The 27,070-nt window shown below is 39.0% G+C and overlaps 9 protein-coding genes across 10 annotated transcripts; 4 read left to right on the forward strand and 5 right to left on the reverse strand.

Annotated features, from left to right (window-relative positions):
- Nucleotides 1-175: 175 nt before the first annotated feature.
- LOC18017853 (mediator of RNA polymerase II transcription subunit 31) lies at nt 176-2,576 on the reverse strand. 2 transcript variants are annotated; one of them, XM_006400492.2, is made up of 7 exons: nt 2,474-2,576; nt 2,302-2,361; nt 2,120-2,217; nt 1,277-1,373; nt 1,080-1,158; nt 565-818; nt 176-450 (listed from the first exon to the last, which is right to left on the reverse strand). In XM_006400492.2, the coding sequence occupies exons 2-7, from the start codon at nt 2,346-2,348 to the stop codon at nt 438-440; spliced, it is 588 nt and encodes a 195-aa protein (XP_006400555.1). In that variant the 5' UTR covers nt 2,349-2,361; nt 2,474-2,576; the 3' UTR covers nt 176-437. The 2 variants fall into 2 exon arrangements, with proteins under 2 accessions (XP_006400555.1, XP_024012129.1); XM_024156361.1 differs by having other exon boundaries at nt 2,298-2,361; nt 2,474-2,530.
- Nucleotides 2,577-2,983: 407 nt separating this feature from the next.
- LOC18017854 lies at nt 2,984-6,452 on the reverse strand. The gene is made up of 7 exons (XM_006400493.2): nt 6,115-6,452; nt 5,157-5,751; nt 4,916-5,072; nt 4,601-4,645; nt 4,025-4,190; nt 3,551-3,924; nt 2,984-3,455 (listed from the first exon to the last, which is right to left on the reverse strand). The coding sequence occupies exons 1-7, from the start codon at nt 6,283-6,285 to the stop codon at nt 3,137-3,139; spliced, it is 1,827 nt and encodes a 608-aa protein (XP_006400556.1). The 5' UTR covers nt 6,286-6,452; the 3' UTR covers nt 2,984-3,136.
- A 293-nt stretch (nt 6,453-6,745) lies between these two features.
- Nucleotides 6,746-8,922, reverse strand: LOC18017855 (protein PGR). The gene is made up of 5 exons (XM_006400494.2): nt 8,687-8,922; nt 8,440-8,553; nt 7,451-7,673; nt 7,082-7,330; nt 6,746-7,011 (listed from the first exon to the last, which is right to left on the reverse strand). The coding sequence occupies exons 1-5, from the start codon at nt 8,833-8,835 to the stop codon at nt 6,880-6,882; spliced, it is 867 nt and encodes a 288-aa protein (XP_006400557.1). The 5' UTR covers nt 8,836-8,922; the 3' UTR covers nt 6,746-6,879.
- Nucleotides 8,923-9,207: 285 nt separating this feature from the next.
- Nucleotides 9,208-10,613, forward strand: LOC18017856 (probable plastid-lipid-associated protein 8, chloroplastic). Its single transcript, XM_006400495.2, has 4 exons — nt 9,208-9,513; nt 9,724-9,847; nt 9,922-10,101; nt 10,195-10,613. The coding sequence occupies exons 1-4, from the start codon at nt 9,286-9,288 to the stop codon at nt 10,383-10,385; spliced, it is 723 nt and encodes a 240-aa protein (XP_006400558.1). The 5' UTR covers nt 9,208-9,285; the 3' UTR covers nt 10,386-10,613.
- Nucleotides 10,383-13,404, reverse strand: LOC18017857 (tudor domain-containing protein 3). Its single transcript, XM_006400496.2, has 7 exons — nt 13,107-13,404; nt 12,761-12,928; nt 12,310-12,538; nt 11,691-11,906; nt 11,220-11,512; nt 10,841-11,023; nt 10,383-10,708 (listed from the first exon to the last, which is right to left on the reverse strand). Exons 1-6 carry the CDS (start codon nt 13,383-13,385, stop codon nt 10,868-10,870), a joined length of 1,341 nt encoding a protein of 446 aa, XP_006400559.1. The 5' UTR covers nt 13,386-13,404; the 3' UTR covers nt 10,383-10,708; nt 10,841-10,867.
- Nucleotides 13,405-15,220: 1,816 nt separating this feature from the next.
- LOC18017859 (glycine-rich RNA-binding protein RZ1B) lies at nt 15,221-17,557 on the forward strand. Its single transcript, XM_006400499.2, has 9 exons — nt 15,221-15,364; nt 15,572-15,670; nt 15,749-16,155; nt 16,452-16,527; nt 16,596-16,649; nt 16,802-16,870; nt 16,944-17,009; nt 17,106-17,174; nt 17,264-17,557. Exons 1-9 carry the CDS (start codon nt 15,254-15,256, stop codon nt 17,312-17,314), a joined length of 1,002 nt encoding a protein of 333 aa, XP_006400562.1. The 5' UTR covers nt 15,221-15,253; the 3' UTR covers nt 17,315-17,557.
- Nucleotides 17,558-18,880: 1,323 nt separating this feature from the next.
- On the forward strand, nt 18,881-20,196 carry LOC18017860. The gene has a single exon (XM_006400500.2). The coding sequence runs from the start codon at nt 18,915-18,917 to the stop codon at nt 20,121-20,123; it is 1,209 nt and encodes a 402-aa protein (XP_006400563.2). The 5' UTR covers nt 18,881-18,914; the 3' UTR covers nt 20,124-20,196.
- Nucleotides 20,197-21,426: 1,230 nt separating this feature from the next.
- On the reverse strand, nt 21,427-22,898 carry LOC18017861 (GDP-fucose transporter 1). Its single transcript, XM_006400501.2, has one exon. It carries the CDS (start codon nt 22,780-22,782, stop codon nt 21,754-21,756), a length of 1,029 nt encoding a protein of 342 aa, XP_006400564.1. The 5' UTR covers nt 22,783-22,898; the 3' UTR covers nt 21,427-21,753.
- A 1,031-nt stretch (nt 22,899-23,929) lies between these two features.
- LOC18017862 (26S proteasome regulatory subunit 8 homolog A) lies at nt 23,930-26,823 on the forward strand. The gene is made up of 9 exons (XM_006400502.2): nt 23,930-24,248; nt 24,563-24,660; nt 24,765-24,989; nt 25,099-25,161; nt 25,246-25,409; nt 25,772-25,928; nt 26,044-26,142; nt 26,238-26,348; nt 26,450-26,823. The coding sequence occupies exons 1-9, from the start codon at nt 24,047-24,049 to the stop codon at nt 26,588-26,590; spliced, it is 1,260 nt and encodes a 419-aa protein (XP_006400565.1). The 5' UTR covers nt 23,930-24,046; the 3' UTR covers nt 26,591-26,823.
- Nucleotides 26,824-27,070: the final 247 nt, after the last annotated feature.

A 27,070-nucleotide genomic window follows, 5' to 3' on the forward strand; every position in this document is an offset into this window, starting at 1 on the left:
GACTCGGTGCGCTACTCCCTGCTTTGACGAGAGAAGCATGGACCAAAATCTTCAACCGTCAGGTACGTTAAATAGAAAAGTCACACTTTAGTCTACTAAAATTCTCTTTTATCAATTCCATGGAATCATTTTTTGTAACTGTTGTCAAATATAATTAAGTAAAAAAAAATTGTTGTCAAATTACACGTTATGAGTCATTCCGCACGAATGTAGTACCAACAGGTGCAACATGGAAACCCCACTCCTCATGTTTACCGACAAAAGCAATCTCTGCCAAGGACGAATGTTTGACAAGTCCAATAAGCTTCTCAAAAAGAAGAAGAAAATGAAAAACTGTTGTCATAAAGCCCAAAAGCTTCTCGTCTTCTACTTTATGATTCATCTAACTGATCCGTCAACAAAGATGAGTAGATCTTCCGCTTCAGGGCAATAACTGCTTATGGAACCTTCCTGATATTATATGACCCACATATTAGAATGTTACTTATTTCTCTTATGAACATTTGCAATCATCTTCAACAAAACAACAACAAAAAAAGTCAGGACGAAGAAAGGAGCACATACTTTCTCTTCCTACGATCGATTCCAGCAGAAGCCATATTCCTCGGTTCATTCTTAGAAAGCATATTATTGTACTGCATTGGAGAAAGGGAAGGAGAGAGAGCAACAGATACAGATGGCGCAGGTGGCAGAGTAGCTGAAGGTGCAGCTGGTGGTTGTGGAGCTATAGGCTCTGGAAGAGGCCGAGGTAGAATGTGCTTCAGCCTGTTGTTTCTGTAGTTCTTCCAATAGTAAAACTGCTGTCTATGTGCCAATTCCTGAAAAAAGCCCGAATTCAACAGAAGATAGGGTTTCAAAACTTTAGAAAGCAAATTTCCTATCATACATTCTGACAAGGTCTGGGATTATACAACCAAACTGGCAGACTGTAAGTACGGTTTGTACTAGAGACCCAAAAGCCCCCAAACCGATTCCATAGATACCTTAAACATTTGAAGCACTTCCTATTTATACTGCTCACTAACATGCTGGTGTGACATACTGTATTTTGTTAATGATTCTTTATCACATTCGTTTACCTTGTTTGCAGGATGGGCCATAGCACTCCTGAAATTGGGGTTCTGAAGAAGTTCGAGGAAATATAGGCAGTGTGGGTACCTGTAACAGATAATAGATACAAAAACATAAGAAAACCGATAAAACAAGCAGAGCCATAAGGTATTTTATCTCAAAACCTTCTAAGACGAGCACAATTCCATCAGATATTCTAACTCACATTATGAACTTGATGTACTCTGGTCGCTGCCAGTATTGAAGATACTTCAAGTAGCCAATAAATGCTTCATCTTCAAAATACCGATTCTGTGCCAGGTCTGCGAAAGAGAAATCAAAGGCGAAGTGCAATTTTTATTTATTTATTTAAAAATCATGTAAAGGAGGGAGAGGTGGCAAGTACATCATGGAATATACAAAAACACAGGATCTCTTATCATTTTCTAATAACTAGGAGTTACGTCTTCATGCAGCTTTTAGAATCATCTTATTGGTATTGGTGTGCTATGAGTAGATACACTCTAATGTTTTGAAAACTGTTTAAGGGAAAAAGAAGAATCTCATTCTTAAGTGAGTGAGAAGACCAAAAAGGGATTTTTCTGCATTGGCACATTGCGGATTCAGAGTTACCTAGAACACATCACACAATTTCACGGAAGGACTCTAGGAAGAAAACTTTCTTATCCAATTAAGCACTTACGATTTCACTTAAGTAATCAAAGAATGTCCATGGAAGAAACAACTTACATATAAACCCTTGTACCACGAATTCCGAACATTTACCAAATAGAAATTTTGCTGGATCTGCATATTGCAGAATTAGAGGTACCATCACACTAATTCCATGGAAGAACTCTAGGAACATAGCTTTCTTATCCAATCAAGCACTTGGGATCTCATATAAGTACTCAAAGAATATCCATGGAAGAAAACTGCTTACATATAAACCCTTGAATCTCAACTGAGGAAACTATATGAAATTCCGAACACTTAAAAAGCGCAAACACTAAGCCCTACAACGAATCCTAAACACTAGAAGAGGGGAAAAAAAACTAGAGAAACTTACAGTGGATGTAAGTAGGATTGGCGAGACACTGAATGAATTCAAGTTCCAGTAAGAATCGTTGCCTTCCACCATCGGGATCCTTGTAAGTGTTTTTTGTCCTGTCTCAATCACAAAGATGCGAATAAACGCTAAGAAGGAGATCTGAAGTATATGAAAGTGCAGAAGAGGAAGTAAACACCCACGGGGATGGAATTTCTGATGTATCATCAATCTCTTCTGGCGAAGCCATGGACGAAAGGAACCTGGATCAACCAATTGACGACTTCATGACGCAAATGCGAAAAGGCAGAATCGTATTTTGGATTCTCAAATTTCCAGAATTAGAAAACAACAAAAATGTTAGGCTTCGCACACCTTAGAGATATGCGAATAGGCGAGGGCGAGCCAAACGGCGACGGGCTACGAGACTCAAGTCACCAGTAGACAACAGACGGAGACGGAGAATTATGGGCTCTTGATTACAATTTTGATTATAAACTGGTTCTGATTACAATTTTGATTATAAACTGGTTCTGATTACAATTTCTGGTGAATAGTGACCCCCAAAAAAAAACAATTACAAAAAGGACTTGTTACTCATAAATTTTGGTTATTAGAATAATCACTATTGGAATGCGTTAAAAAAAATTGGCTAAAATTTTGGTTAAAATTGCAGTATTGCAATTTCTGGTTAAAGTTTTTTTTTTTTGGACGCATTGCAGTAGTTCTAATAAATAATGACAAAATTTTGGTTCTAATACTGCAGTTGAACCCAAAATATTATAGTTCTTATAAATTATAAAAAAAATTGGTTAAAGATTGGTTAATCTAATAAATTTTGGTTATTAGAATAATCACTATTGCAAAGCGTTAAAAAAAAAAGAATGAATTAATCACTATAGCAACTGAAATGGATTTAGCAACGCATATATACTTTTCGACTGGCATGTTGTAAAATTTTTTTTTTTTTTTAAAAGCCAAGTTTTTGTGACAAGTTGCAAGATTCAGGAGGTTTGATGATGTAGGGTTTATAAGTTTTCACCATAGCTTGTGAATCCCAATTTCTAAATCAGATGAGATGGAGACAAGTAGCTGACGAGAAGAGTGCCACTCAGCTTTGAACACTCTTTTCTTATGAGCTTTGATGGAGACAGACGGGCTCGGTGCATTGTAGCGGATATCAAAGATGTGGATCACAGGATCTGCAGAACCCGATGAGATGTGCAAACCATCTGGAGACCAAGACTGGTTTATTAGAGCAGACTGCGATTCACTGCTTTCTTGCTTCCACCCAAATGAAAATAGTTCCGTCTGAGGCAATCTAACATCATACAGCCGAAGTTGCCGGTCAAGCTGCCTGCAAAACACATCACACATGCAAAGCAATGATTTCTTTTGAGGCCATGTCTTTGGGGGATATGTAAATCAAGAATTTGCATTTCTTTTTTTTACCTTGTGTGAACCATGACAAGATTAACATCACGCGGGTTTGGCAGCAAACTTGTGCATCTGTTGTCTAGTCTATGCTTAAACGTGGCTTTTTCTTCTCGGGCATCAAACCCAACAAATCTCCTATCGTCTCCGCATGACAAGACGAGATTGTTATGGCGCATTCCAGCAACTCCCATCACAGCTGAAGAGTGCAAATCCTTATGCAGAAGCGTTGACTTCCACGTATTAGCACTCTCACATTGTTCACGCCATAACACTACTGCATGGTCACACCCACCTGTGATGAAACAAGGATCATCCCAAGGCGTAAACATGATTCTGTTGATAAGACCTTTGCTGTGTGGCCTGTCCTTCAGAAATTTTGACTCACAACTCTGCAGATGAACAAAGATAGAAACAGTATAACCATCAAGTTAGATCTTATAATAGATAGATAGGTCAAGGGTCGAATCATTTTCCAGCTTATTTATTTACCTCTCGAGCTTCGTTCAGATATAAGGCTGATATCTGAGGGTGACCATCATCTGCAGTATACACGGAGAAAAGTGCACTCTTATGTGGATGCCAAGCCATGTCTTCTGCCCATCTCTTCTGATCTACTTCTACCCGATTAACTGTCTTAAACAGAGTAGCTGTGAACCTGCTCAATTGTGGAAGAATGATAAGTTAGTATCCAATGTACTATAGATTAAAATTTCATGGAAATAAGAATCAGAAAACGATTCGGGTTCATGAGACCCAAAATTTGCTAGAAGCGAACATTTGTCAAACTACATTTTCTAGGATCTTATACAACATATATTGCAGTTTGTTGACAAATATAAGCAAAACTACACCTCGCCGACTTATCCCGTGGACGGATGAAGATTATGTCAACTGGAAATCCTAATTAATTAAAACGATACATTTTAATTTTGAAGTCAATGAAATTATATAATCCATAACCCCTCCTAAAATATTTCCAATGATAAACCATTAATTAACTAAACCTCAAGAAATCAGAAAGAAATATCATAATCAATAGACCAGGCATATTTACGGCAGACTTACCTATCGGAGTGAAGCTTCCAAAAATGAACCACCGAATCCAATGCACTGAAGAATAACCAAACCAAAACGAAGAGAGAAAAAGAAAAAGATTAAGCACAGGAGTAGAGAGTATATAAGATTAGCTAACTTTGTATAATGTCTTCCGTGGTGCTCTCCTATACATATATACCATTTTCCTAGTACAGAATCCAGACAAAGCCACAATCTACAGTAGTGAGATGAATTCTAACCACGAGACTGGCCGTAGTTACATTAGCTAGTGTCTTTTCGTTCACTTTTATAAAGAAACAACCAATAAAATAACGTAAAAGGCACCTTGTAGCAAATAGCTCACGGTTTGAAGGAGACAGAGCAAGACATCTCATTCTTTTCGTGTGGCCACTTGGTAGCATAGCTACAGTACGACTTTCAATTGTGGCACGCAAAGAGCTTCTACCTATAAGCGCTATCAACTCATCATGTCCTTGGAATTCTGATACGAGAGCAAAATAAAAAAGGATTCAGACGCAATGAGAAGCTAAGATATGGCAAATCGACCAAAAGAGCGGTTTTTTACCAGATTTTTTCTGTTGTGCTTGTCCAGAAATGTTAGAAGAAACTCTGATCCTTGGCTGTGCGAAATCCTTCTTAGCGTGGTTATCTCGAGCTTGAGGTTGAGTTTGGTTATCTCGAGCTTGAGGTTGAGTTTGGTTATCTCGGGCTTGGGTTTCCCTTACCACTTCATTAGGAATAGTACGAGATCTCTTGGGTTCAGGACCACTTTTATCTTCGTTTGGGATGTTATAATCCCTTGTAGCCATGGGTTGAGCTTGGATGGTCTCACTCACTTCTGGTCTGACAGAAGCAGAAGCTCTTCGCTTGAAAGAAGGCGGTAAAATAATGGATGGCATTTTCAAGGATTTCTTCTCAGTAGGTGGATGTGGCGTAGAGGTCTCAGATTCCTTCTCCCTACGTGTGTGTGGAGAAGAGGCTTCATTGGCAGTTTTCACCTTATTTCCCTCGGTCCAGAACTCTGCTATGCCGAGTAAACTATCAGTTTTACCAGGCACCTTTGATTTTTTCTTAGAAATGGAAAAGGTATCGTTTTCAACACGATCAATTCGTACGAACATGGCCTCCGCATCTGCCATCAGTTTTCTCTCCTCAGCAAGCTGCAAATGTTTTGGAAGTTTTTAGGACAAGAACAATATAGACCAACAACAGAAGCACAACAGCAAGAAAATGATTGTATTATATAGGGTGAATCGAATGCGTAAATACTCAATAATTATGTTAAAACTGAACTCTAATTGAAACATTAATAGCAAATTAGAAATGGGAAAATCATAGGAGCAGTAAATCAACCGAATCCTTAAACAAATGCAAATCCCCAATTCAACAGTACTGATGCACATTCTAGAATAAGCAGCACCGAATCCGAAATTCGCTGAGGCGAAAAGAAGAAGAAGAATACATGGCCGAATCAGACACACAGGGAAAAAGAAAGATATGAAAGGAAAGAAGAAAGAAGAGACCTTTCTCTCGAAGTTTGAAATCTGGTCTTCAAGGCGTTTAATAGACTTGGCACGCCGGTCCATGAACTCTAATAGAGCTTCTCTATCTTCTGGGATTTGAGTTGAGAACGTATTAGCTTCTGCGTCTGCTTCTGCTTCCCCTTGTTCGATTTTCGGTTTCTTCATCGCCATTGGAGTCTCGTCTTCCTCCTCCCTTTTTTTCGCGCCCGATCGTGAGAAGTGGGGAGTGATTTTCCCTCTCGTCGTTTCAATTTCGGTAATCACTTGAACCCACTACTAGCGGTTTTGCCACTTTGACATACTAGGGCTTATGTAGTCGCCAAAATCTTGAAGTGAGTCCCATTTTGCCACCCAAAAAAAATAAACTTTCATTATTACGAGTCCTATATTTAGAGTAATAATTATCTTGTAGTTTATTTAAGTTTAGAAGTCGTTGACGGACGGTTAACACAGTGATACATCCGTTAAACAAGATAGAAAAAAAATAAAATACAACACTCATTTAAAACAGCTAGAAAATATGAAATTGTTTTAAGATTATTCTGAAGGAAAAGAAATGGATGTTGAACACAGTGATGACTGTGGATTGTGATTGTCGCGTATAGCATACATGTAGTACTGAACGTAAAGGAGACTAATGTTTCAAATTAAAAGACTCATCTCAGCATACAACAAAATTAACTTCTACGAAATCAAATTGAAAAAAAATGGCTTCAAAAGATGGAAACAGTCGGTACAGAAAACAGGTGAGATTAGCTTCACCATTCAGAAAATGTACACAGAAGCAACGGAAGTCAAAAACGATGTCAAGAGTATGGAGACAAAGTTCACACCATTGTTGTCAAGAATGTCCACACCTGAAATCTTCTTTACGGTTGGTCCCGGTTTCCCTACAACCTGCACGCAACATTCGGTCAGATACTCCTCCTTCCATCCACGTATTACATGTCTTCTTTTAAAACTTTACCTTGTTCCGGACAGAACAGAAACCACTGAATTGGATGGTTGCTCCTAGCACAGAATCAATAAGACTCCCACATAATCCAGCTAATGCAGAGACTGGAATGACTAAGAGTTGCTTGAGAGCTACATCACTTGCACATCTTGCAGTAAAGAGTCCGAACACAAGGAATGTTACTCCAACAGTGGCGCCGGCTGCCACAGCAGCTAAGAGTCCTGCCTTTGTAACTCCACCATTTGTGCCCTTCTTCACCGGCTGAGAGTGAGACTAAACACGTTTAGCTAAACAGGAAATATTAATTAGCGGATTACAAAAGGTTCTTGCTCAGAAGAAGCTTCCAGCTTTCGCGTTGTGAAACAGAAAAAAAACAAGAACCTTTAGCGTAGTGATAAGTCGAGGTTGGGCATCACTAAGCACCCCAAGCTCCGACGACCAAGTGTCTCCATTAGAGCACGCGTAATGACCGATGATCCCACCAATAAGAGCTGTTACAATTGTGGACTCTTTGGTGTCCAAGCACTTGTCCTGCCAACCCGTTAATGTACAAGCAATCACAGCTAAAACAGATGCAATTCCACCATTGCAAAGCACTTGTACCCTGAAACAAGATATTTCAGGAATACCCTGTCAAAGCAAATTTTTGTTGGTCAAATATATGTGAACTTCTGAAGGTGAAATCATCAGATGCCAATGGAAAATTAGTAAGAGTTATTGGTTGGCCTAAAAGAAACAATCTCGTCACTGAAGTTATATATATCAACATCAACATTAATTAATCAAGTGATCATAATTATCGATCCTTGTAACCACATATACCCACCAAGAAGAAAGACTATGATGTATCAAGGAAAAGGAAGGATCTTTGTTTACAAAACTATGCTAAAGTCTAGAGGCTGTTTGTTCCAGCAATAAGATGTTGAAAGTAAGACGATATGCTATTCTTTATATAGTCTCATAGCTTTAGAGTTCATACCCTTTCCTTGATCGAAGATATATCTTCCGAAACGACTTCAGGAAAGTTCAAGATTCATCAACAAAAACAAATATATCTTTAACCCAAAGTTCATACAGATAAAGAACCAAAAAGCTCACTTTCACTAAAGAGTGAGCTTGAAAAATGATAGACAAACTTATCAATGACCATTTATATCTAAAAACTCACAAGCTAACTGGACTTTAAAAACCAGACTCTACCAGGAAAATTCTCCCAGAAATGGAAGATCTTATGAAAAAAAAAATCCAGAGACTAAAGTATTTTTGAAGAGTGCAAAAACTCACACTTTCTAAAAATCGGATCCTACAAAATTGAAGAAAGAAAGACGCATAATCTTTTGACTTAAAAAACTGCTAATAAGAAAATTTACCAGTTTCTTTGTCCACCTTCCTTAAACTCAACATCAACGCGTCGTTTTTTCTCTTCGCCAACCTTGGTAAGCTTCGAGGAAGTAAGAAAGAATACGAGCAGCAGAGCTCCGTACCTTTCAGATTTCACAGATTGAGCCGATCAAACCCGTCGGAAAACAGTAGTATCCATTTCTTAATGAACAAACAAGGGAATGTCATAACAGAAAATCATAAGAAAAATAAAATACCAAGAGCGGGAGAATAAACCTGAAACCGGCGGTGAAGTGGATAGTCATAACGAGGAATCCAGCAACTCCACCGGAGAGGTCGAGCGACTTCCGCTTATACGATCGGAAGGCGATGAGAGAAGAAATCAATACGGCGAAGAGAAGCCTGAACTGCGGCGACGTTTCCATTTTCCAGTGACGGAGGAATCTCTGTTGATGAGGAAGCTCAAAGATTCAGTTGGTTTGGTTGCTCAGCGACGGGAGAGAGCAGTTGACCCCACCTTGTCATTACTCATCACTGATTGGTTAAAACCGGAACACATATGGGTCTAAACTGGGCTGGGCCGATAGGTCAGTTAACATTTTAACTTTTTGGCAAAACACTTTCTTTATTAAACCCGACCAATGTCGTGGGGTAAATGTCGCTTAATGTACTTCTTTGTTTTTGACTTTTACCAACTGTAACAAAATTGAGCTAACGCGGGAGACATATCTTCCTACGTGGCAGGAGGGAATCCAATATGGGCCCCTGTTCCGATTTCTATTCTGACGTGGCACCACCCAGATCACGAGAAACCGTATTTCTCTCCCCGCCTTGGTTAATTGTATTACCTGGTTCTCTCTCTCTCTAGAGCAACAATGGCTGCGGCTGCTTCGTCCCTGACTATCGCGTCGTCGTTCTCCGAACCAAGGACTCAGATCCATTCCTCGAAGCGCTCGAACCTCCCTCTTCAATATTCCATCCCGTACAAGGCCGATTCTCGGAGCAGGAGTAGAAGATTGGGACTCGTCGTCAGTTCCGTTTCAGCGCCCAAAGTTGAGCTCCGTACTGGACCCGATGATCTCATTTCCTCCCTCCTCTCTAAGGTCCGTATCTCTCCTCTCTCCAGAAACTAGCTTTTCTTCCACCGGGTGTTGAGTTAATCGGAAACCTTACGCCGATCTGATTCAGAATTCGACTATTAAGTCGAAGAACTGATCTGATTTGATTTGGCGCGTTTATTTGAATCCTCGTATAAGATTTGATCTCGCATAGCAAAATACAGAAGAGTTTTGATGATTATGGGGTGGGAACAGGTTGCGAACAGCGATGGAGGTGTGACACTGAGCCCGGAGCAACACAAGGAAGTGGCACAAGTAGCTGGAGAGCTTCAAAAGTATTGTGTAAACGAGCCTGTTAAATGCCCTCTCATTTTCGGAGGTAAGAACCTGCGATTGCTTCTTGCCTTCTTCTTCCTTCTATTAAAACGTAAACTCCTGAATTATCTGGTGCAGATTGGGATGTGGTGTACTGTTCTAGACCGACCTCTCCTGGTGGAGGCTACAGGAGCGTGATAGGCCGACTCTTCTTCAGAACGAAAGAGATGATCCAAGGCATTGATTCTCCTGATATCGTTAGGAACAGAGTTTCCTTCACTGCTTTGGGTTTTCTTGACGGAGATGTCTCCTTGACAGGTGAATTTGCCAGACCCCGTATACATAGCAAACCCTAATACAAATGATCTATTTTCCGCGTTTAATATTCCACCTTGCGTGTGATCTTCTTAGGGAAGCTGAAAGCGTTGGACAGTGAGTGGATTCAGGTGATATTCGAGCCTCCGGAACTCAAGGTCGGATCTTTGGAGTTTAAATACGGGTTCGAAAGCGAAGTGAAGCTTCGGATCACATACATTGACGAGAAACTTAGGTTGGGGTTAGGCTCTAGAGGATCATTGTTCGTCTTTAGAAGGCGTCAATAATACATTTTATACTTCGGTGTCCATTTTGTTTTTCCTCTTGCATCAACCAATGCAATTCACTACAGAAATGAAGAAACATATGGGCACCAACGAGAGTGTGTAAGGGTCCTAAACCACAAAGCTACATGAAATGGTGTTTTAGATGGAATTGTGTTGTACTGTAAAAACTTCATTCCAAAAGTGTCTCACTTCAGATGAGTTGTTGACGAAGCTACATCTTACCAGTTATCATCCGGTAGGCATTTATGTTCAAATTCGGAACTTCTCACGAAAATCCGAATCACTCGAAAAAGCACAATCTACAGATTCATCAGAGTTGCCACCTGTGTGAGGAACAGAGCATACATGAGTAATTTCTAAAGAATCTCTAGTGTCTCAGTACACGTTTACTCTAATGTATATACATAAAGATGCACAGAAGTGAATGAAGATTAGGATAAATTTCGTTTAATTACCATAAGTGTGGATAATTTCATTATAATCTAAACACGTCCTCTTCCTCGCCTATGCCCTCGCCCTCGTCCTCTTCCCCTTCCTCCTCCTCTTCCCCTTCCATGGCCAAAGTTATCGTCTGCTCTTCCGTAATCAAACATATTCATTCTGATATCCACTGCACCAGTTCCATGCACCTCATGTCCCTAAACAGCAAAGTACAATCACAGCTCGCTCATTGTAACCATTTCTGTTTGTATGGACTTAACAAGTAAGCCATGAGCCATCGAATGACAGATAATAGGTGTGCTAATCAACATAATGGACTTGTTAATTAATTCAATGGCCAGTTGAGCAAAAAGAAGACGGATAAAAGGGATAAAAAAGATTGTTGTGACTCACATAAGAGTCTTCAAGATCAAACTGATTCTGAAGCTGCCACGCAAGATCTTCATCACGGGTAGTGTCGCTCGGATGGTCAGCTGTGGCAAGAACTCCCCCACCAGTATTCCTCTTTTCCCACTCATCAAGTGTAAATACTGCAGAGTCGTCTTCTTCCCTTCCACTCCCTCTACCTCTACCTCTACCTCTACCTCTTCTTCCTTGGTATTGCCGTTCATTTGCACTCGAATGTTTCATCTTCTCAAGAAGTATCTGGGCAGCCGCTTGGTTCTGTAACGGAACAGCTTCCACCACTGTAACATGGGAGATGTTATGGCGAGCATTAGAGTTACTTGGCCTTATAGGGATGAATGATAGATATCTCATCTAATTGATGCACAATTGCCAGATGAAAATGTCAAACTAATTTTAAGTGTCAAAACGTCCAGCTATACAATGTGCTTTTGATCTAGAGCGAGTAGGGAATCACACCTTGTTTAGGTCTTGTGTCGGAAGTGCTTGGCTTTTCCTGATTTTCAACTTTGACAGTTTTTGAATCAGGATCTGCAGGATTCCTCTGTAAATTCTTATCAGTACCTTTTTTGTTCCCATAAATGTCACTACTTTCACCTTTTTCTCCAGAGGTATGTTTTACGGCGCTTTCTGCAGCTGTGGGTACAGTGTTCCTAGAAGTCGTCTTGTAGTAATCTGTCAACCATCAGACATATCCGACGAATTAATAATTTTGATGCATTCTCCAAACTTCAACATACCATCATTTTACCGCACAATGAAAATGATGTCACTCATGTTTAAGTATTTATAAAAATGGAGGTCCAACGGTGTCAAATTGGATATCAAGCCTAGGAAAAACATAGATAGGACACCTCCATGAGCCATCATAGGCTACATTGGGATCTTGGAGCTTGGGTTGAATTACCAATACATATCTTTTACAATTTTATGCACACTCACAACACGAAAACCAAATTGGGTAGATTATTCTATTTGTTAACAAAAAGTGGCCAACCGTTACGAAGTGAAACAAACATGGAACAGACTACTAGAAGAAAATTAAAAGACAACGAGAAAATAAGAAAACCTTGCTTACCACGGTGATGGGAACCTGTACGAATCTGCAACTCCTCAAATGGAGGAGGGCCATCACCAGCTTTGCTTTCTTGAGATTGCCTTCCAGATGAACGAGACAAACTAGCGTATTTTTTCTTCATCTGCCATTCTTCAGTGAGTGATTGCACATAACCGCCCAATACAGTCACCTCTTTTGGAGTCAAACATACTAGACCGTCACGTACCACAGCCTTATTTTCTAGACGGACCTGGCAACGAGACAGTACAAAACATCAACAAAATACATAAGACACGCTCCTAATGCATGACTAACAGTCTAACACATAAGTGCACTAGCTTTAATCCTGGAATAATGCACAGAAACACACAATACTAATCTTGCCACTAATTCCTAATGGTTTAGCTCTTAATCCAAACCTATTATATGTTTGCATGAGACTTAGAGAAAGAAAAAAAGACAAAGAGCATACCTTAGTACCAGGAGTCACATCATTGCTAATCGATGGTATATGAGAGTACTCAAGTGCGGATATCTCTATCTTCCCATCAGTCAAAGCGAATTTCAGCACTCGTTTACCACTCGAGCTTCCCAGAAATTCCTCTGCACTGCTTTTTGTAACATCCCGAACAGAACTTATCTGTACTCACAAAAGAAAAGCATTGACAACAAAATTAGCACAATACAGAGAAACTATAAGTTCCAAAACTAAGAAACTGGCAATTCCCAACAGCATGAATCAACTAAAATGAGCCTTCTGATACTTTCACATACTCTTTGTTTGTTTGCAGTGAATGAGAAGAAGAAATCTATCTAACCTGGAGAACTTTGGGACCTTGAAGATGAGAACACCTGCGCAACTCGGTCGGTTCGGGGAGAGACTTACCTCCGATCAACCTGATATCCATGTTAAGCAGCTCCGCCTCCACTGAGTCCACGACCGCGCTTGTTTGATTATTACCGCCGCCGATCAAGGAAGAGAATTCAGTGACCAGAGCCTTCAAGTTAGCGACGTCTCCGAAGCACCAGCCCCGGTTAGTTAGGGCATTTATCACGATGGTGTGGCCGGCGGCGGATGAGCTAGATGTTCCCTCCATTTCCTCGATAGGGAATTTGCCGGAGAAGTGCGAGATTTTAATTTGGGGAAAAAAAAAACTAAAAAAGGTACAGTGTTGTAATTTTCATTTTTGCAAGAAAAATATTTATTATTTACTGTTTTGTCAAATAAAATAAAATAAAAGCAAGACTATAATATATTATTATTTTTTTACTAGTAGAAAATTAGACATATTTTATTTACAAATTTAACACAAAAAAACAAACTCTTACTCAGTTTTCACTATAAAACTCGATTTAGAATTCAAAAACATAGAAAATATACTCGATTTCTGTGTTTTTCGAATATAAACTCACATTAAGAAATATAAATTCATAACCATTTTTTTAGGTCAACTCCAAATCCATAACCTAAATTACAAATTCATAAAAGGGTGATTATATGCTCTGCCAATAGTACCAATACTATTTGTCAGCTATATGTTTTTAAGATTATTCTTATGCGGTCAGGATCAATCCTAAGAAAGAGCAGGATGATACATTGGTGAGAACCATTTCTTATCATCAATCAAACTCTATTTCGAAAAAAAAACATTCTTTTTTACGTTTATTTTTTTCGAACCTCCAAAATGTGTGCGAATACTTCTGAATTTAGTAAAGGGAATGAATAGTTAGTTTGCTTGACGACATAATTAATCATATATCTTCATGCATTTTCACTTCTTCCCTGACGTGAGAGGCAAAATACTAGGACAAGAAGCGTGATGTGTCTTCTTCTAGACACTTGGCGAAAATCAAAACCACTAGTTATCTCCAATTTGTTTTGGCATTTTTTGCAAGATGAAACATGAGTTTTTCGAATGTTTACAATATATTTTCAGCATTTTAGTGTTGGATTCCAATAAACAGATATAAGATGCAAACGAGCAAAATAAGACATACTTTTTTAGTGATTTTTTGTTAACTTGGAGGTTTCAATCAAAGACTTTCGCATTTTGACACAACAAATAATATGGTTAATGAATGTTTTTTGTTTTTTTGTTTTGCATAAAATTAGAACTACAAACTTTAAGTTGTAGTTTCAGAGGAGAATATTGGAAAAAAAAACAAAACACAAGCTATATGGACGAGAGTTCTTGAATCAAACCATAACAGCTAGAGATTTCGCAACTAAATAATTCACAGTTAAGTATATCTTCTTGTCCATGATGCCAGCTACTCTAGAATAAGACATGGGTATAGGCATCCTCGGGAGAGGTGTCCCCGTGTGAGATTGACAATCGATGCTTAAGGCATTCTTGTGATATATACCAAACATATATATCCTTGAACCGACAGTGACAAAGCTATTTCCTGGAGACATATCGGGAAGCGACGGGATAAGGACCAAACGGCGATTGCTGTTGGCTTTCCGACAGAGAATATACCAGTTGTTAACCCCGGTATCTCTGTTATAGAGGACAACATAGATACAGTGTTCGGTGCAGCTCAACAAGGATCGTCTCACGTATATCTCACGAGACGCAACGAGTGATCGGAATTGCTTTGAAACGAGGGAGAGTGTTGGATAGTCGCACCTCGTAACGCGCGCTAAGATGTCAATGATGATGTCTTCGGGAAGTGACGTAAACAGTGACGATTGCTTCTTTTTGGCTCTAGTTTTGGAAGACATGTGTAGGTTTAGGCGAGGGAGACGTAAAAACCCTAATTGTGTGCTCAAACAGAGAGAGGGAGCCAAAGTGCAAAGTTAAGTAATTCGCAAGTTTCATTTTATAAGAGCAAAAATTTCCGGTTTTGTTTAGTGGGCCTAATGGCCCATATATAGCTCCCAGATTTGGACTGTATGACTTATGTACCTTACCTTCTCCGTGGAATGATGGAATCCCAAGTTCCAAGTCGATAAACAGTCATGACGGTGGACGATAATAATTCCGTCTACGTCGGAGGCCTTCCTTACGACGTCACCGACGAGGCTCTCCGCCGTGTCTTCTCCATTTACGGCTCTGTCCTCAACATTAAGGTAAATTTCTCTTTCCCTTGTTCCTGCTCTAAGTTCCTAATTTAGGTTTCTTTACTATCGATTTTTTCTTTCCGGATGATTCAATACTCTCGGAAAATGTAATTCTTTCCGGGCTTGAGGCTTGAAATCTCATTGGATTATATCTACTATCTATGTGTCTGCCTACTCATTTGAGCTTGGTCACTGATTCTTTGAGAATTATGCAAGATTGTGAATGACCGGAGTGTAAGAGGGAAGTGCTATGGCTTTGTTACATTTTCAAATCGTCGATCGGCTGATGATGCTATTCAAGACATGGATGGAAAAGTAATGCTTCTTTGATTTTTTCACTTTCTAATTTATATGGACTGTTTATATGCTTGACGGTGCTGAGCTCGTAACCAGAGTATTGGTGGGCGTGTAGTGCGCGTGAATGAGGTGACAACAAGAGGTGGTGGAAGATTGAATCCAGGTCCTCAGGGACGGTTTCAACCACAAAGCCCTGATAGGAGAAGTGATTGCAATTATGACAGGGATCGGTACAGTGATAGGTCCCGTGAACGAGATAGGTCTCAGGACAGGAGGAAAGATCATTACGCAGAGAAGGAAAGAGCGTATGAACATTCACATGAGTTTGAGAGGAGAAATGGCCATGATATGGTGGATAGAAATGGTTATAAGGAAAGAGTGTTCGAAGGTGATGAGGGAGATTGGCGTGGGGATAGGTCTTATGGGGATAATAATGGTAGGGGTATCAACGGGATCGGTGCTCGCGAAGGAAGGAGCCAAGAAACAAAGAGAGATGATGATAGGCAAGATTTTTGGCTAAAAAGTTATTTAGTTGTAGACTTCACATTAGTCGTTGAACTTTAAGATATAATAGCAGGTGCTATATAAATTATGTTAGCCGGCAGGTAAATTGTAGTTGATGTGATACTAAATTATCATCTAGTGGATAATAGCACCTTAGCATTTATATTATGTTCGTTCAGATTTTTGTAAGAACGGTTTGGACTTTAACTGGCAACAATTTTTCCTTAAAAACACTGTGATTGCTTTGGTTTTGTTGAGATGCCTGAATCCTTGTGTGCTTTTATTGAATTGACAGTACCATGACTGATGGTGGGCGTGGCAGAGAAGGGAGAGATCATTTCTCAAATTCAAGTGGAGATCACAACTTTCAGGTAAAGGTGGTGTTTGTTAAACATGTATTGTTGCATAGTTCACGTAAAAACTTGCGTCTTTTATACAGGTGAAAGAAGAACTGGGAGCGCTGATTAAGATGCGTGAGGTACTTCAAGATGAGGTATGAGGTCGTTTTTCTGCTCATATATGCAATTGGTAGATTTCATGAATCTTTGCCACAGTTACTCTTTTGACATATAAACCAATGGAGCAGCAGTTTCCTTACATAATCATGGGAGATGGGAGATATAATTGTCTAGTTTCAATTTTAAGGTACTGGCGATGGAAGACAGATTGGAAGAAAAAGCAGCAGTGTGCTCAGAGCTACAGAAGAAGTCTAAGGTATGTGTCTACTCGAACCCAATATATGTTAGTTTGACTATGGATTTGTTCTCATTTGAAATGGTTAACACAGAGATTAGAAGATTCATTGATCAATGAAAAGAAACTGACTTCACAACGCCGAAAAGAATTGGCAAAGGTACACAAACATAGGTTCGGGTCCTGTTTTCAAAGTAAGTTTTGTTAGGGTAATTTTTGTTGACTAAGATTGACATTTGGTCTATGTTTTTGGAAGCTACATAAATCATTTTCAAGAGTTAGAGAGTGCACGGACAATCTGAAAGACTGCGAACAGGAACTTCAGGTTAGTTTCTAAATTTTCGCATTCTAGTGATTGTCATAGCATAAGGATTAGGCGTAACCGGAATAAGTCTCTTTTTTTTTTCTTCGCAGTCGCTTGTTAATTCAGTAGCGAGAGAAGGCATGGCAGGTGCTGATGAATGACTCGGAAATGCGTAGTCATCCTCATGTATGATTTGTTGCGTGTAGCTTTGTTTTTTTTTCGGTCGAGCTAGGTGGATTTGGTATGGTTGGATCAATCAGCTGAATTTTGACTTGGAAATGTTTAAGAGAGAATAATTAAGTTTTCCATATAAAGAAACCTGGTACTGTCACTAAACATAAAATTTATGTATATCTTTTTTTTCCTTTTAAACAAATTATTATAAATTCTTTTGAAAAGCGACATGTTTATTTTTATTGGATGAAGTTGACCAAAAAAAAATTATCTTCTATTGTTTGCTTTATTCTGTGTACTACTTACTAAGTACTTAAAATTGTTAAGAAAGAAAACGAAAACAAATAATTGTTAAGATTGACCCCCGAGCATCATCTCTACCGTCCATTTACTCACTCGTAAGCACAATTTTTGTTTAGTTTGATTAAGAAGATGTCAGATGTAGCCGTCCTTTGACCTATCGTTGCTTGTAAAGCCAAGTTAGCCAACCAACACTCAAATCATTATAAACGACGATCTTAAAACCAACCCCATGTAAGATACTCTATGCCTTTCTTCTCATATAAATTTCAGTATAGTAATAATATTCAATATTCATATGATATATATCCTCAATCGCTAATTTTTATTTTACAGCCCTCAATGTCTAATTAGCGTCTAGGACGGGTCTAATGCTTAATCATTGTCTTTGGAACAAACTTTTCTTCGGAGTTTTTGTGACCATTTTGTAGAACGATTTGGCATGAGTTTTTCCGAAAAAAAAGTTGTGGCTAAGATCACATAAATAGTTCATGTTAACCGTAGCTACGTTGACCGAGTTGACCGAATGGTCACGAAAGTAGTTTCGTCACAATCCAATGTTTTTGTAAATAAAATCAAAACTGTCATTGATTTATGCACTTACTATAAACCGTAAATAGAGTCAAAATAGTCCATGATTTATGCACTTACTTATAAGCCGTAAATAAAGTCAAAATAGTCCATGATTTATGCACTTAGTTATATATAAACCCGTGGCTATTCACACATGTCTTTATAGCGAATCATCACTAGGGTCCTTCTTCCAGTGGCCGGGCTCTCTGCTTGTTCTCTTAGCGAGCCATATTGTCAAATCGATGTGAAGATGAATATTTTAGTAGCGTGACAATTATTATTATTGATAGAGTGATTAGGTAAACGTAAATCTATAGCTGTCTTTTTTTCTTTTTTTTTTGGCATAAAACACAATACACATCAATAAATCACAGGAGCAAGTTATTTAGTAACTCATGCTGCATGAGCCATGCCCATAACAACTTTTACTGTATGCAGTTTCAATATTTCATTAAGCTCGAGTTAAAAAATTGTATATAAAAGCTTCATTCCATCATCCAATTACCTCTGCTTTGACCTAACAAGTGAACTTAAATATATTTTATATTTCCACCACAAATTTAAATCTTGAATAAAATACCATATACCTTTTTTTTTATTGGCCATTATCAAAGAGATAAACTAGACTCGATCTTTTCTTTATATATCCTAACAACATTGAAGATGATCCTTTCACATCAAAGATCAAACACCCCAAATAAAAAATATTCAGAAATGGAAAAAAGCCAAAGATGTAACAAAGACACAAACACCAACATTGGCTTTTGCCTTCTTCCTTCTGAACTCATACAAAACATTTTATTCCACCTTTGTATACCTGAGATCATCCGAATGAAACTACTCAATAAGTTTGTTCTAACCACAATCTCTGACCAGAGTTTCATCCGACAACTCAACGACGGATCACAGAGAGACACGTGGATCTTCGTCTACACGAGGCGTTGGCGTCGAGACAACGGTGTTCTCCACGGATTCTCTGACCGATCTGTACGGTGGTTCAAGATTCCGGTGGCTGAAATTTTGACCGGAGAGATTTTCCCCGGCGAAGATTTATATTTACTAACAGCTAGCGGTAACTTTCTTCTCTTTGCTTCTAATACTCATAGTGGAATCATAGCCGTTGATTTGGTGGACAAGAGCGTTAGAAGAATCAGCTCATGCCCGTTAGGTCCACGTGGAACTTCGTCTTGGAGGCGATCCGGTATGAAGCTTGTGCCCGATCCATCTGATCCAGGTCATTTCCGGTTTATGTTTGCTGAGATGGTGAATAACCGACCGGTTCTATTTACTTATCATTCTAATACAAACACGTGGCATACTAAAGAAGCAGAAAATCCGAATAATTTGGGTTTTAAGAAAAACAGTAGTAGTAATGTATTTTTAAGCTTATCAAATCGACCTCACGAGAGTATCGTGATGTGCGTGGACGATGAGTCGATGACAAATCGGTTTCCGGCGATTTTGAGACCGAGGATAAACCAAGACGCGATCAAGGAATGTCCGTCAAGTGTGGGATTCAGCAGGAACGATCTGGAGAGTCAATTGTTGCATATACATGGAGATGAATACAAAGTGGTTATTAGATTAGACAAGATAGAATTATCAAAGATGAAGAAAATGAAGAGTTTAGAGGTTTGGGAAATAAGCTCGAATGGTGAGAAGTGGGAGTTAGTGTCAAGAGCTCCAAGTGAAGTGATCAGCAACAAGCCTTGTGGCGTGATGATGGGATGCTTAGAGAGGAGATTAGGGGTGATTAGAGTGGCTCTAATGACAAATCATGAGGGTTTGTGGAATATCATTTGGTTGGATTATGATAAAGTGAGGGATAAGTGGGAATGGGTCCCGCTATCTCATTGTAGATTCTTGCAAGGATCAAATATGGCCGGTATTAGCTTCTCTTCTGGCCTCACTTTTTCTTTGTAACATCACTTAAAAAGTTTAATATAAATGTCGGTATCAATAAGCCGACCATACGCTTTTTTTTTGTATATGATTGTTGGAATTAATAAATGAATTTCACGAGCTGGGACAGTGTCATGCTTCATGAGGATTCAAGTCAACCACGGATGCAAACTCTAGAAATTAATAATTGAATCACGGGCTGAAAAAAATATACTATTGGAAAATAATAAGAGGAAAACAAAATATATGTTATATTATTATTTACACATTAACATGATATATAAACAAAGAAAAACATGCATGCAATCATTTGTTTGTTGTTGTAAACGCATTCAATCCCTCTTATAACAGCATAAATATATTTACAACGGGACTGTTTTCATTGTGATTCATTAGAATCTCGTACACAAGAAGATCATTTTTTTCAAAAACTAAAAATAACATTTTAAAAAGAAAACCCATACAAGAAAGAAACCATATAATTATTATATAACACTTTTGTTTATTAAACATGTGAAAGCCTCACATCATGATTTTTTTTCGCTAAACGCAGATTGCTTTGATGGTTGTACCAATGTCATTCGATAAATGTAAGATATACTATAAAAAGAAAACAGAAACAAACAAACAAAATATGTGAAGTTGTTATGCAGCATTCATCATCCACAAGAGGTGGAGATCCAGTCAGATTGCGTCCAACCCACAACCTCAACTTTTCTTTAGTGAAGAAAAAGAGTCTTTATAAGCTGGCTACGTGGATCTCAAAGCACATTGCTCTCGCGTATAAAGACAATAAGATAAGCTTGCACTAATAAGTGCACTAACGTATGCGAAGCGCACGGAGCCTATATAGGTCCTGAGAGTGTCAATACAGTAAAAGCAAAAACATAATTAATCTCGTAGACAATACAACGAATTCATCAACAAAGACAAAGTCACCTGAACTAGGTCTTTTACTAATTACTACGAACCAAACAATCGACTTTAGTGTTTAGATGGCGAAGAAGATATACACACGTGAACAATGGAAACATTTTTAGTCCTGAGTCTAGATTATATAGTACTTATGGTCGCTAAATCACTAAGCATTTCAGGGTCTGCGGTTACTTTCAGAGCTTCAAAATAGATGTCAGGGTTACAATTGTAGAATGCCTCGACACATTCAATTGTTCTGAATCAAATAAAGATCCATACAAACCTGTCTCGACAGTTATGTTTCAACTGAATGGGTTTAGACCTGAGATTATAGTAACAGACAAAAATGTTTTACATTTCAAAGCATGAGACTCCAACTACTTACTAGTCCCCAGACAGAACAATCATATACCAGATGAAACATTTACTGTTCTTTCACATTTGCATTAGAACAAGAACAAACAGAACACACCGTCTTTTCTGAGCATCGAACACACCAGGACATTTCTAAAATCTTGTACCCCAGAGGAAAAAACATAAATCGAATTTGTATTAATGGATAAGAGGATAAGAGGCAACAGGTTTACAAAATTGATACTATAGAGGCCAGAAACCAGAAATGTTACTAGAAACCTCTTTAAAATGTAAGAGAAAAAGGCTAAGATATTCATCAATTCGAAATCAAATGCTAAACCTCTTTAAAAAAAGGTTGCAAAACAATGAAGCGCCTCTCTTCTCATACATTAGTAGCTAGTTTCCCAGGAATCAACTCCACCAACTCATCATCAACCTTGTCGCTGTTAGACACTTGCGACGGACCATTAGTCGGTTTCTTAGCCACAGTCACAGACTGCTGATAACCAACACCTCCACAGATAGTAACAAGTAGACAAACCAAACCAACGGGAGTGGCGTGTTTATCCCAGATCAAAACATTGATCACAACAGTCAAGAACTTGTTCACAACACCAGTCACTGTAAAAGCCGTGGCGGAGATAGCTTGCCTAGCAGCAAACCCAAAGAAGCTAATCAAGAAACCAAACACACACGACAACGCCACAGCGAAGAAAGCAACAGGCTCAAACACATTCCCACCATTAGCATTCACCGCCGTGAAAACCTCCGTGTGTTCCCCAGTGAGAAACCAGAAAACCGGCGCAATCATAAGAGACAAGAGGTTATTGTAGAGAACGAATCCCCAGGTGTTCAATTCAAGACTCGAGACCATGTGCTTGATGTAAACCATCTCAGTGGTGATTGTAACAAGGTAAGCTAAAGCCCATGAATACGCGGTTAGAGTAAAAGCAGAGTCATTAGCGACGTACCCAACAGCACCGGCGAGGATGACGAGCAGAGAGAAGAAGGTGAGCCTGGAGGGACGAGGCTGGTTACGGAAGACGGTGTCGGCGATGGCGACGAGAAGAGGGGTGAGAGATCGGAAGACGATGAAGGTATCGACATTGGCGTGACGGAGGAGGTTGGTGTTGGTGAAGATCGCGAGGTAGAAGACGACGGCGGCGGGGAGGAATTTCTTGGCGGTTTCCCAGGTGAAGGCGTCGTGGTGGAGGAAACCTAATTTGCCGAGGAGATAGACGCCGAGAGCGGAGGTTAGGTATTGAAGGGCGGTGAGAAGTCCTGGGTAGTTGAACCAGGTGATTGCGAACTTGTTGATTACGGCGAGGAGGCTTGAGCAGAGCGCGTAGCCGATTACGAGGCTGCTTGTTGCGTAGTACTGCTTGGTGGAATCGAATCGGGAGGTGGACATTGTTTGTTGGTCGTAGAGAGTAGATCGGAGAAGAAGAAGAAGAAAGAAGAGAGAATGGATCTGGATCGAATCAGAGAGTTTACTTAACTATTAGAGGAGGAAGGCGACGACTTCATCAGTGTCGTACGGGTTTGGCATTTGCTTTTTAGTCTTAAATTAGTGTTAATTTTGGTCAAATCACCACACATGGAAGCAAATTAACAAAATCCCATTCCTTTTTTAAAAAAATCAAAATCAACCAATCAATATTATTAAATCAAACACATACAGCTATGCATTTCTTATTTCCAAAAGTGCTCTTGAATCACTTGTATAATAGAACATCAAAACTCACCGGATTATTTACTTTGTAGATACAGCTTGGAATGCAATATATGCAATCACGAGCCATTGTAGTGTAATTAACACTTTGAAAATGGAGCAAACCGTATATGCCCAATCCAAGCCTACTTCCAAGTTCCAACTGTTGAAATTTCATTTTCTTTCTCCCGGTTTAGCCTGGCTAAATCTGCTTTAATGTTTTTAAACTTCTCCTAATTTTAATATTAATCCAATTTGCCCACACAAAAAACAGAACATAAAACTTGGATGAAAAAAAAGAATCGAGTTTATAATAAAACTAGATAATTTTGGAGTTGCACATCAAGCAACTAAAACCTCAAGTGGGACAGCACAACATATGTGACTGGAACAATAGTCGCATATGGAAGAATGAATTATTTTTCCTAAATTTGTCTTTTGATCACATTTTCAATGGTTTGAAATAAACAGTAAAAATATAAATACTATAGCAACAGAGGCGAATTCAGCCGTCTTCCAAGTTCTAATTACTTTTTTGATTGGTAATTTCAAAAGGGTTTAACTTCAAAGAGGTTGACTTAAAAAAATAAAACTTCGAAGAGTTTGGACTGGAAGGATGAGTGACGGTCAGAGACTCTGAAGCAACTAGAAGGTTTGCTATACTTGGCTAAGGCAGAATCTTTCCATTGTGGAGTTAAATTTCCTCTTTACCTCTTTACCTCTTTACCTCTTTACCTCTTTACCTCTTTACCTCTTTACCTCTTTACCTCTTTACCTCTTTACCTTTTTACCTTTTCATCGTGTACAATATTTAGGTGAAGTAATGTCTGCGTGAGGGTTTCAGATTCCGATCAAAGAAATTAAATCTCACTATCTTTTCCTTCTCTTCTCCTTCCCCGATTCCGATCAAAGAAATTGTTCTCTCTCTCTCACATCAGATTACCAGATACAATCAGTGACGAATATGGCGGCCGTAGGAGTCGATTCGAGGCGTCTTGAGACTACGATGGAGGAAACCTGCAACGTCAAGGGAGCGGTGGCGAAACAAGGGGAGGGACTTAAGCAGTACTATCTCCAGCACATCCATGAGCTCCAACGCCAGCTCCGCCAGAAAACTAACAACCTCAATCGCCTTGAAGCTCAGAGGAATGAGCTCAATTCTCGAGGTCTTTTCTTCCTTCCTTAACCCTAATTTCTTCCTATTTTTCTCGAATTTCGGACGGATCTCTTTGTTAGATTGGATGTTTTGATCATGTTCTTGGTTTAGTAACTTCGATTACGTTCTCCCTGGAGTTGGGTGCTCATAAATTTCTTAATTGGTGTGGTGATTGATGGGATAGTGGTTTTCCGATCTGAAAGTGGTTGTGTGGCGATATGATCATCTGTGTTGTTATCATTCATCTCCTGTGTTGGATAGTTGGATTTTATGAACTAAATTTTGAAACCTCTTTGACACTATAATTCCTTTTGAACTACACAGTACGAATGCTCAGAGAAGAGTTGCAGCTGCTTCAAGAACCTGGGTCCTATGTGGGTGAAGTCGTAAAAGTGATGGGAAAAAACAAGGTCTTGGTTAAGGTATGAATCCTAGATAACTTATTGTCTAGGATTAACTGGGCTTTGTATTCTTTTGTAATCTTATGAACATTGCTATCAATAAGGCTTAAACTCCCATTTTACAGGTTCATCCAGAGGGGAAGTATGTTGTTGATATTGACAAAAGCATAGATATAACGAAGATCACCCCATCAACGAGAGTCGCTCTTCGTAATGATAGCTATGTTCTCCACCTGGTCCTGCCAAGTAAAGTAGATCCATTGGTTAACCTTATGAAAGTTGAGAAGGTTCCAGACTCCACATATGACATGATTGGTGGTCTTGACCAGCAAATTAAGGAAATAAAAGAGGTATGTCTAGTGAAATAAAAAACGAAGCTATAAATCACTGGTTTATTGGCATTGCACTCTGTTGTTTCATGCTTTTACTTTCGTTATAATATTTTTTTTTGTTCAACAGGTCATTGAGCTCCCAATCAAGCATCCTGAATTGTTTGAGTCTCTTGGAATTGCGCAGCCAAAGGTAAATATGCATTTTGAAGCTTCTTCTTTGTATTGTAACAACGTTAAGTGGATTAGAGATGATTTCATATCCCTCTCTTTCTAGGGTGTGTTGTTATACGGTCCACCTGGAACTGGAAAGACACTTTTGGCTCGAGCTGTGGCACATCACACTGATTGTACGTTCATCAGAGTTTCTGGTTCCGAGCTGGTCCAGAAGTACATTGGAGAAGGCTCTAGAATGGTCAGAGAACTTTTTGTGATGGCAAGGTTTGTATGCTAACTCGTATTTTAAAATTTCAAGTATTGTAAATGGTGGTGTGTAGGAAAAGATGGAATTGTTGACGAGATTAATCTTTTTACTTGTCCACATTTAGTATCTGAGATGGACTTGTGGTTATCAATAAATTGAGGAATGCGATATTTCTTGCTACTATGAATATGGTTCCATGGTGTAGCAATCTCAAGGAAGAATATCTTCTGTAGATTAGTACATTAACGTGCCTAGCATTTTGGCCACAGTACCAAATCGTATATAAGGAGCAAAGGACACATAGATGAGATGATTGTGTTGAAATTTACTTTTGCCCGTTGGCTTACATTCGTATTGCTGAATGGTTTATGGTTTTCAGGGAGCATGCACCATCAATCATCTTCATGGATGAAATCGATAGCATCGGGTCAGCTCGTATGGAATCTGGAAGTGGCAATGGTGACAGCGAGGTTCAACGGACTATGCTTGAGCTTCTCAACCAACTTGACGGATTCGAAGCGTCAAACAAAATTAAGGTACGCGTTAAGCTGTAAAGGAAAATAAAAATCACGAAGCTGAAAAGGAAGAGTTTTTGTTTCTTAGAGTAAATTTGCAGACAAACTCATTTATCATCTCAAATGACTGTTGCAGGTTTTGATGGCAACAAATCGAATTGATATTCTGGATCAAGCTCTTCTCAGGCCAGGAAGGATTGACAGGAAAATTGAATTCCCTAATCCTAATGAAGACGTAAGCTTGCGCTTATTTTGTAAATTATGGACTTACTCGTGAAGATAGGCTGTAGAACATGTTTGGCTAATGTATATTTCTAAAATTTGTTGCAGTCACGTTTTGATATCTTGAAAATTCACTCGAGGAAAATGAATTTGATGCGGGGAATTGATCTGAAAAAGATTGGAGAGAAGATGAATGGTGCTTCAGGTGCTGAATTGAAGGTAAAGTGTTTTTGTTCCCCTGATTCTCTCTCGCTCGGTCTCTCTCTCTCTCTCTCTCTAAAATTTGTCTCCGTCTTAATGTGTTTGGTTACTACGGTCAGGCTGTGTGCACAGAGGCGGGCATGTTTGCGCTGCGGGAGAGGAGAGTACACGTGACGCAGGAAGACTTTGAGATGGCGGTGGCTAAGGTTATGAAGAAAGACACAGAGAAGAACATGTCTCTACGTAAGCTCTGGAAGTAGGAATCTCTCACTGTTGCCTTGCTCAAAGGAGAGCCACAGATTGATTTCAGACCTAAGAAATTAGTGCTTCTTTACTGTCTGTTGTTCTTTCTGAAACCATTTCGGTTTGTTCTTTAAGCATTTGAAAACAAAGTTTTTACTGCCTAAACAGTAGTTTGTTATATTCAAGTGTTCTCCCAAGCATAACAGTTTCGATTTAAACAAACAAGCATCTACATTTAGTATTTGTTTCCCCAACCGAGTCATTAGATTACCTCACTATTATTAAGTAGAAATTTCCATACGGATGCGCCAGCATATCAAGGGCATGCCATTGGGGGCAATTCGAAAGTTTAGTCAGACGAACCAACAGTTGTAGTCGACACTTTGGTCTGACGATCAGAAAATGAAACAAAGAGACAAGGCACCTTCTCCGGAGAAGGCAGTGACCATAAAAAAATAATATATAGGTTAAAGTATATTATATATAATTAAAAAAAT

Source organism: Eutrema salsugineum, unplaced genomic scaffold (genome assembly GCF_000478725.1).
Source record: "Eutrema salsugineum unplaced genomic scaffold, Eutsalg1_0 scaffold_2, whole genome shotgun sequence".
Lineage (NCBI taxonomy): Eukaryota > Viridiplantae > Streptophyta > Magnoliopsida > Brassicales > Brassicaceae > Eutrema > Eutrema salsugineum.

What these genes read in the sequence shown, in the direction of transcription:
- LOC18017854 (XM_006400493.2), bottom strand. Translation starts at nt 6,285, where the DNA reads ATGGCGATGAAGAAACCGAAAATCGAACAAGGGGAAGCAGAAGCAGAC. An exon ending in CGTGAGCTATTTGCTACAAG is followed by an intron (nt 4,646 to 4,915) that starts GTGCCTTTTACG and finishes GTTATTCTTCAG; the next exon opens with TGCATTGGATTCGGTGGTTC. An exon ending in ATCTGAACGAAGCTCGAGAG is followed by an intron (nt 3,925 to 4,024) that starts GTAAATAAATAA and finishes GTTCATCTGCAG; the next exon opens with AGTTGTGAGTCAAAATTTCT.
- LOC18017853 (XM_006400492.2), bottom strand. Translation starts at nt 2,348, where the DNA reads ATGGCTTCGCCAGAAGAGATTGATGATACATCAGAAATTCCATCCCC. An exon ending in ACATCAGAAATTCCATCCCC is followed by an intron (nt 2,218 to 2,301) that starts GTGGGTGTTTAC and finishes TGATTGAGACAG; the next exon opens with GACAAAAAACACTTACAAGG. An exon ending in TGGCCCATCCTGCAAACAAG is followed by an intron (nt 819 to 1,079) that starts GTAAACGAATGT and finishes GGCTTTTTTCAG; the next exon opens with GAATTGGCACATAGACAGCA.
- LOC18017857 (XM_006400496.2), bottom strand. Translation starts at nt 13,385, where the DNA reads ATGGAGGGAACATCTAGCTCATCCGCCGCCGGCCACACCATCGTGATA. An exon ending in TACAGGTTCCCATCACCGTG is followed by an intron (nt 11,907 to 12,309) that starts GTAAGCAAGGTT and finishes GATGGTTGACAG; the next exon opens with ATTACTACAAGACGACTTCT. An exon ending in TTGATCTTGAAGACTCTTAT is followed by an intron (nt 11,024 to 11,219) that starts GTGAGTCACAAC and finishes TTTGCTGTTTAG; the next exon opens with GGACATGAGGTGCATGGAAC.
- LOC18017855 (XM_006400494.2), bottom strand. Translation starts at nt 8,835, where the DNA reads ATGGAAACGTCGCCGCAGTTCAGGCTTCTCTTCGCCGTATTGATTTCT. An exon ending in GAAGGTGGACAAAGAAACTG is followed by an intron (nt 7,674 to 8,439) that starts GTAAATTTTCTT and finishes ATCTTGTTTCAG; the next exon opens with GGTACAAGTGCTTTGCAATG. An exon ending in TCTGTTCTGTCCGGAACAAG is followed by an intron (nt 7,012 to 7,081) that starts GTAAAGTTTTAA and finishes TGTTGCGTGCAG; the next exon opens with GTTGTAGGGAAACCGGGACC.
- LOC18017862 (XM_006400502.2), top strand. Translation starts at nt 24,047, where the DNA reads ATGGCGGCCGTAGGAGTCGATTCGAGGCGTCTTGAGACTACGATGGAG. An exon ending in GAATGAGCTCAATTCTCGAG is followed by an intron (nt 24,249 to 24,562) that starts GTCTTTTCTTCC and finishes TGAACTACACAG; the next exon opens with TACGAATGCTCAGAGAAGAG. An exon ending in AAAACAAGGTCTTGGTTAAG is followed by an intron (nt 24,661 to 24,764) that starts GTATGAATCCTA and finishes CCCATTTTACAG; the next exon opens with GTTCATCCAGAGGGGAAGTA.
- LOC18017860 (XM_006400500.2), top strand. Translation starts at nt 18,915, where the DNA reads ATGGAAAAAAGCCAAAGATGTAACAAAGACACAAACACCAACATTGGC.
- LOC18017861 (XM_006400501.2), bottom strand. Translation starts at nt 22,782, where the DNA reads ATGTCCACCTCCCGATTCGATTCCACCAAGCAGTACTACGCAACAAGC.
- LOC18017859 (XM_006400499.2), top strand. Translation starts at nt 15,254, where the DNA reads ATGACGGTGGACGATAATAATTCCGTCTACGTCGGAGGCCTTCCTTAC. An exon ending in TTCAAGACATGGATGGAAAA is followed by an intron (nt 15,671 to 15,748) that starts GTAATGCTTCTT and finishes GCTCGTAACCAG; the next exon opens with AGTATTGGTGGGCGTGTAGT. An exon ending in GTGAGGTACTTCAAGATGAG is followed by an intron (nt 16,650 to 16,801) that starts GTATGAGGTCGT and finishes TTCAATTTTAAG; the next exon opens with GTACTGGCGATGGAAGACAG.
- LOC18017856 (XM_006400495.2), top strand. Translation starts at nt 9,286, where the DNA reads ATGGCTGCGGCTGCTTCGTCCCTGACTATCGCGTCGTCGTTCTCCGAA. An exon ending in TTTCCTCCCTCCTCTCTAAG is followed by an intron (nt 9,514 to 9,723) that starts GTCCGTATCTCT and finishes GGGTGGGAACAG; the next exon opens with GTTGCGAACAGCGATGGAGG. An exon ending in ATGCCCTCTCATTTTCGGAG is followed by an intron (nt 9,848 to 9,921) that starts GTAAGAACCTGC and finishes TATCTGGTGCAG; the next exon opens with ATTGGGATGTGGTGTACTGT.